This window comes from Populus trichocarpa, chromosome 8, assembly GCF_000002775.5.
Source record: "Populus trichocarpa isolate Nisqually-1 chromosome 8, P.trichocarpa_v4.1, whole genome shotgun sequence".
NCBI classification, from domain to species: domain Eukaryota; kingdom Viridiplantae; phylum Streptophyta; class Magnoliopsida; order Malpighiales; family Salicaceae; genus Populus; species Populus trichocarpa.
The window spans coordinates 8,451,402-8,459,452 of NC_037292.2; the positions used below are offsets into that span (position 1 = coordinate 8,451,402).

General features: G+C 35.8%; 1 protein-coding gene across 1 annotated transcript; it reads right to left on the reverse strand.

Annotated features, from left to right (window-relative positions):
- Positions 1–74: 74 nt before the first annotated feature.
- On the reverse strand, positions 75–4,043 carry LOC7488396 (auxin efflux carrier component 3). Its single transcript, XM_002312400.3, has 6 exons — positions 2,437–4,043; positions 2,030–2,327; positions 1,827–1,912; positions 1,044–1,201; positions 856–932; positions 75–745 (listed from the first exon to the last, which is right to left on the reverse strand). Exons 1-6 carry the CDS (start codon positions 3,698–3,700, stop codon positions 679–681), a joined length of 1,950 nt encoding a protein of 649 aa, XP_002312436.1. The 5' UTR covers positions 3,701–4,043; the 3' UTR covers positions 75–678.
- Between the last annotated feature and the right edge of the window lie 4,008 nt (positions 4,044–8,051).

The window sequence follows — 8,051 nt, forward strand, 5'->3', positions numbered from 1 at the left end:
ACACGAGCAACATGGGGCAAGTTTTTGTCCTTGTCCTAATGAAAAATACAACATTAACTTTGTATATTAACAAGTGAAAGACTAATGCTCCCTTTTGATCATAATTGATAATCCTAGATAAATTACAATCCAAAAGGAAAGACGACAGACACAAATAATTTCCGGATCTACGGACAATCAAAGCAAACACTAAGAACAACGGAGCACAGAATAGTAAAAAGGAAAACACTTTTCTCCTCTTCCCCATCTTCACAAATTACTTCAATTTTCTGTCTTTTTGTAATTGCAGACCTGCATAGTGGAAATGAAGAGAATTAAATATCAATAGCTGCCTTATTAGCCCTTATTTTCCTCTTTGATGTCTCTCCCTGTAAGACTGGCCTTCTTTGTTCATCTCAAACCTTAAAAAAATTAACCAACTTTGGCTCCTAATGAGTGCGCGCTCCTTATATCCGGGCTTCCACCAAGTTAAAATACTTCCACCTCCAAAAAACTTGGAGCTTTCGGCAAATTCTTTGTACTAAAATCTTCTTTGCCTGATATCGATTCTCCTGTTACTAGAAACTATATTTTGGCGCAATTATAATCAATATTGCTGCCAAGGGTGACACACAATCAGCAAGTAATCAAAATCCTCTTCATTTTGCTCCCTTTTAGGCTACCGCCGAGGAGAACTGATCACAGTCCAAGAAGAATGTAGTAAACAAGAGTAATTGGTAATGCTATCAACATTCCAAAGATAACCCTGTATAACAAATGGTAGAAAGAATTATTTTCTTCTCTTTTTTGACAAAGCACAAACATTTACTAAGATGTTGAATATTTTAAACTACCATCTTGCAATATATTACTTACCCAGTGCTAAGAATGGCTGGATGGACATTGTACTCCTTGGCAAACACAAATGGAACAATTCCTTGTGGCAGTGCAGCCTATTCAATAAGTATAAATCAATGATGCAACTTAATTAGTCAATTCGCAATAAATAATTATTTATTTAATTAGAATATCATTGCAGTTAATATTATGGAAGTAACTTTTACCTGGACAATAGCAACATGAAGGAGGGTACCACGCAGACCAACAGCAATTGATGCAGCAGCCATCACTGCAGGGCCAGTCAAGAATCGAACAGCCATGGCGAATGTGGCAACCGAATTTCCACAAGCAATTATCTTCGGTTGCAAAGCCATAAACAGACCTTTTACAGTATATACAACAACAAAATCAGTACATCCAAACAGAAACTGAATATTTTAAATCTTTTGAGTTCTCAATTCAGCTACCTTCACTAGTAGAAGAGCTGAAAAGGGCCGGCATCTATTACTATTCACGACCTACACCAACCGACCCTGGACCGCAAGCTAAACCGGCCCCATATGTCGGATGGTCAATCTATTTATAGTCCAAGGACAAAAACCCTTTGATTTCCTGTGATAACATTGCTCACAACCCACAACCATCCATTCAACTGTGAGTTGGAGCACCCATACCCTTAACTTAGACAATGTAAGACATTAATTTCCTTTTACCATCCTTGATGCCTTACCAGGCCAATTCACCTTTAGAACTGGTGTGGTAACAAACGTGCCACATATTCATTCCACTAAGAGACCCTCTAAAAATTAAGAATTGAACCAAAAACTCTGTAGGAACTAGTATGTATGACTTCATGTTAGTGTATAAATACGAGTATATGTCCCTTTAAGGGTCCATTTATCAACTGAATGTTTTTTTTTTAAGTACTTGTATGACAGAGGAAGCAGGGAAAGGTTAATAAAAAAAGATAACGTTAACTGATGATTACAATAATTCTGACCCCTCACCTAAGCTGAACATAGCCATTCCAAGTCCGGCATCAGACAGTATGGAGATTGACTGTTTTATTATCTTAGGCATTTCCACATGCCACCTGCAATGAGAAAATAAGAACAACAACAACTCCTCATAGTTTAGCACCAAAAATATCAATCTAGTACTTATAATATAGAAATAAAAATTTGATTAATTTCAAAATGGTTAAACTAACCGGAAAGCAATTAGAGACCAAATGAGACCAATGAGACTAGAGTATGTGTTGGGGTTGCGAATAAGTTTCCGCCAAACCATGATCAATATCAGACGGGTCATAACGCTTGCCGGTGGCATCTGCTTACTGCCACCGGAATCTGGAGCGCCGACTGCTTTTGGGTGCAACTCGGCAGTTGAGCTGGACCCAAGTTTGTTAAGTCCAGTGGGACCCTCTTTTTCCCTCTGATCATCTTCTCCTTCTCCTCTCCCAGCAAAACTAAAGTCCTCGCCAGCAAAATTTCCAGCTTGTGGAATGGCTTCAAAATTAAAAATAAAAAATTAGACAAAAACATCAAAACGTGTAAAATGGTTAACTTATTAATTGTGCAGTTACGAATTCTGTGCTTGTATACTGAAGTAATATACTTTTGCTATCCCCATTTTGCGGGTGGTCAGCAACCAACATCCTGATCTCCTTGGCGCCCTGATCAGACCGTCCGGATTGTTCTGATGCCCCAAAATCAGTCCCGCCGAAGACGTGGAGCCCACCTCCTTCGGAAACTGGTGATGCACTTGAGCTCCACACAAACATGTGTAGTTCCTTAGCATCATGATTTACTTTGCTATTCTGTTGCGGCTGCGGCTGCAGCAGCTGCTGCTGGTGGTTCTGCTGCTGCTGATTTTTTGTGGTTTTAGAAGTGATAGTAGAGGCAAGTTCAGGATTCGGTGCTGGATAAGATGTAGGTACTGTCTGTGCTGGATAAAACCCGAATCTTGGAGAGGTTATAGTAGCCATTGGAGCACAATTTTCCTCGAAATTCGACGGCCTTGGAGTTGGCCCTCTTGAAGATTGTACTGAGTACAAATCAGCTGGACCTAAATTTGAATGCCTTCCCCCCTGAACTCCCATCATGGAGTAGAAATCAGAAGGGTTAAAATTGGACCCTCTTGGAGTAGGATTCCTTGAAGAACTCAGACTGTAAATCTCAGCTCCAGTAAGATTTGATGGCCGGGGAGTCAATCCAGAGAAAGAACCCGGGCCAAGAGACCGTCTGGAGGCATTAGATTTCCTGACCGTCACATGTAACTTGCCATCGTCACCGATTTCAGCATCAGTTTCCAGAAAATCTCGACCATCTAAAGATACCACATCAGAATCAACCTTAAACGAAACAATGGAGGCTGCAGTTTCAGGAAATTGCTCCATGATCAACATCTTTGCACCTCTATATTCGAAAAGAAACAAGAGGAGAGTGTACCAAATGATACACTGTAATACCACAACTTGAACCATCAGGCTTCCCGAGTAGTCGTCATACATGGCGATTAAAAGAGGAATGCCCATGACAAGAGTATTCGGAAGAGTCGACAAAGAAAAGATGGTAATCATCCATTCCAGGCTTCCATTTTTGGTGAAATTAGTCCAAATTCCCAGAGCAAACAGCATTATTATTTTTTGAAGCGTGTCGGCCGCAATGAACCTGAAGTTCATAGAATAAGGATCATTGGTGGAGATAAAATGAAATGACAACAGTGGCACTGCGAAAATCGCCACGAAACGGTTGATACCGGAACACTGGTCCGGGCTGAAGATTTTCCACCATCGAACAGACCCATAAGCCAAGATCATAGCAACATAAAGAGGAATAACAGCGGACAAAACGTTGTAGAGATCATTCCAACTAATCATGGTTTCTTAGGTATTCTGGACTGAAATATATAGTAATCAAGACAAGGGAGTGGTGATTTTGAAGAAAAGATCTAGCAGGGGAAAGGGACTAAATTCAAAAGAATGAAATGGAAAAATGGAAAAGCGAAGGACAAAAACCGTTAAATAACTAACTGGAGAGGATATACGTCTCTCTGCAGCGAACTGTTGCAGCCAGCTCCTTCTGCCTGATATTGCTGATGAGACTACAGAGAGAGAGAGAAATGATTTTATAAAGGGAAAGAGAAAGGAGGGATGGATAGCATTTCTATGACTCAGCTAGGATAGCAAGGGGTAACTTTTAAGAGAGAAGTATATATAGACGAAGTGTGTGGATACGGGACATGTCAATGTTGACATGTGTGTGTGTCTGTGTATAAATGTAGAGGTGAGCGTGAGTGAGAGCATGTACTGGAAACGAAAGAGAAGGGGAATAGGGGGACCAGTGAAGTTGGGTTAGAAAGTAACCGCTTGATATAGTTAAGTGAACTAAACTTGAGTTGATGTCTGCTTGGAGTTACAGATGGCAGGTTTTGTTGTCGTATGGGGTTTTTTCAGTGACGAGCTGGGACACTTTCTTTTTTAGTTTTTCTGTCAAAGTTTTTGACTGTGTAAACAGGAAAGGCCGAAAGGGGAGCCATCTTGAATTGCAAGGGAATGGTATCATGCAAAGATGAATTTCCACCCCTGCTTCGAGATGTAGACATCGGTCTCATTATTCTTTTGGATCGAGTTGTAACGTAAAGAAAAAGATGCACTTCTTTTTCTTTTTTTCGAATTTTCCCTTTGCATGATCAGTTTCCAGTGCTCGGCACATCTTCAGACCAAACTGCAAATTTTGACTGATTTTCCCATCAGATTAATTAAAGGCAACGCTGTTTTTAACTCGGAATAAATTTGTAGCTCAACTGGTGTCTATGTATTTCTTTTTTCAAAGATTTGATGAGAAGAAAAACCACCCACCTCTTGTTATTCCTTTCTTTCCCTCCTTAGTTGAGATCATGAATTAATGTTCCATCCGAAACCAATTTTTATAATAATATTTGGTGGGTGTATACATGAATGGTAAATATTCAACATAAAAAATAATGAAAAATGAGGTGTTTATATTTAATATAAATTCATAACCAACTAATTTAGATTTTTAGGTTAAAAATTGCGCACATCATTGCATGCAAGTCGTCATCATATACAGACCCAATGAGAATATTAAAATTTATGTATTTCATCAAACATAAGCAACTTCCTAACAAATCAGCTTGATTTGGCTTGGAATGATTGTAATTGGATTTTCATGACTATGTATGTCTTCCATGATCAAAATAGTTAAGCTCTAAGCTCTGAATATTGCACTTAAAATACTTTAATTACAAAGTTAATTGTCTCCGAATGTACTAAACTCATATGTGAAAGAAAGAATTGTTAGGTGCACATGTTAGTGATAATTGTTCTACATTAAAAAGAAATGAAATGGTGAGGTGTTTGTATGCAAGATAGAATATAATTGACAAATAGCATAAGCACAAGCATAGCTTCCTAAAACAGAGAAATCCATTCTACTAAAATATGAAAAGAAAAGAAAACGTAGAACTTGACAAATTAATAAAAAAAAAAGAAGAAGTGATGGATATGTGATTTTCCAATAAAAAATAATAATAGATGTAGTGCTTATCCAATCAAATTAAAGAAGAGGAATCATCTTGATATAACGATCGACCATGAGAGACGTGATTGACCTCGGAAGACACATGTCAGAGCGTTAGTGTGTGGCCATGTAAATGGAGTGGTAACAAGGAAAAAAGTCGGAATAGCCTCTAAATTTTATAAATTTTGCTATCGACTACTTTGTTCTCTCCTTGTTCTCAAATTTAAAAAAAAAAAAAAAGAGTTCAGAGATGTTTCTTAAGTGTGGAAGTGGATGTAGAAGAGATTTTGGGATTGAGTGTTGAATACAAGAATAACAATAAAATCTTGTATAATTTATTTTCTCATATAATAAAAAAATAATTTGTTTTTTCAGATTTTTTTATTTTTAATATCAACATATCCAGGATTATTTTTAAAAATATTAATTTTATATTTTTTCAGATAAAAAATATTTTAAAAAACAGATTATAACACAAAAATAAAACAAACAATTACATTACTTATGTGACCGGACTTCTTTTTTTCCTTCAACAAATAGGTATTTGGTAAATTCAATTCATTAAAGAAAGTCAATACATGTACAATACTTGAAATAGGAATAAGCATATGTCCCGGCATCCTTCCCAGTAACTAAAACCGAAGCATAAATGTAATCTAGATTGGTCATCTCAAAACCATCCAAAGAATACAATAAAAAAATTTCTCAAAAAAAAAAAATGTTTGAGGATTACTCATCAATAAAAAAATAAATTTTTTTTTAAAATTAAAATTATATTATTTTATAGCTCAAGAGTATTTTCAGAATGAAAAATATAATTAAGTCAAACAGGCAGGGAAAACTAACTAGTTCATCCTAAAAACTACCTCTACAGCTATATGTTAAGTCGTTTAGTGCTATATATATATAGCACGATAAAAATGGAACCGTAGGCGATGAAATTTTCTTCACGAATCCATCTTTTAATGACTCCAATCATTTTCTTTCGGCCGGAGATTCATATGCATACGATCGAGTAGTCCCTTTCAAATCTCCCCCAGCTCCCTAATCCCTCTTCCGAGTTTGATGGCTTTATTACTTTCTAGTTCTTGTCGTTTCACTTGAATTTCAATACCCTAGCTTGTTATCCATCTTCTGCTCTTTAGCATCTTCAATTCTCTTGATAAGTTTCCTTCGCATGATTGGGACATCCTATATGGGAAAAAAAGGCTCTTTCCACCCATTATTATTAATTATAGGTCGTGGGGTTTTGTTACAAAATACGTTTTGAATTCGAGATCTCTAACAAAGAAGAATGTTAGTGATAATTAAACTACATATCATTACCTGGAAGATTGTCGCTGCTATGTGGCTCACAAATAGTATCATCTCTCAAATGAATTTGATTTTACCCAAAAAATAATGATTAATATTTAAGATTAAATTAATATTGAACAATCAACACAACAATCATAAACTAGACACTGATATATATTAAATAAATTGCGAGTGTTCTTTCTAATTAAAAGGTTCATAATTAGGTGTTGATCATACAATTTTGTAATTTTAAATGATTATGATATCATAAAAGACTATCTACATCGGGATTCTTACATTCATGTCAACAAAAATTTCTTTCTAAACTTCAAGTCATAAAAAACAATAAATCTAATTAATATCAGCTTTAATTTCATTTGTGTTCTGCTAGCTATGCATTTATAATGTTTTATAATATAAAAGAACTAGCACCGCAACTTATAATTAAGAACTGGATTATATTATCTCTCCCGAAAACAAGTTGAGTGTTCTTTTGAAGCCAAAGTATAAGATTCGATTAAGTGGTTTTATGACTTCATAAAGAAAATAAAATAAACAATGTGAATGATAGGTTATAATATATGCATGCATTTTGTAATATAGTGTGTAAATGATATTTTTTAAGAGTATTTTTTAACTGAAAATATATTGAAATGATATTTTTTAATAAAAATATTAAATTATATAATTGACATCAAAATATTAAAAACATAAAAATATATATTTAAAAACAAATAAAAAACAATTTAAATACCAAACCAAGAAATAAAAAGTGCCTCCTGCAATGTGTTGCTGACGAGCGAAGGGTATCAATCTACAGCAGTAAAAATTTACTGTGGCACCTGCTTGATGTAAATTAGATCCATGTGCAAGGCGGTGATTCCAAAACCGTGGCCTTTTAAAGCCAACAGCTGATCCAAATCATTGAGTGGTTTCTATCAAATGATTGGGGCCCGCCTGTACCTAAGCACTCAAGCATAAAGCATCCAAGATGTGGGGGTAGACAATCTACCAAAACGACACGTGGCAGTGCACATGCACTTGCACTGCACGCACTCATAAGCCATATAAGCAAAATCCTGTCTTCTGCTTGCTACCTTTTTCAATCTTGTGTAACTTTTTTTTTTCTTTCAAGAGAGAAGAAAATTTAAGGTATAATTATAAAGTTGTTAATAAACGTGTGCTTTACCAATGAGAAGGTTGAATTGCCGAATAAAGAATTAACAAAATAGTTCAACCTGAAAACGGGGAGGGAAGCATAGTTCTTTTGAATCAACGTTGGTTTCAGCGACACCGAATATCATATTGTAACTTTTTCCGATTGCTTAAACCCACAACTCAGCTATCAGATTTGAGCATTATTTTAGGGTTGAAAAAACAATCGAAACGCGA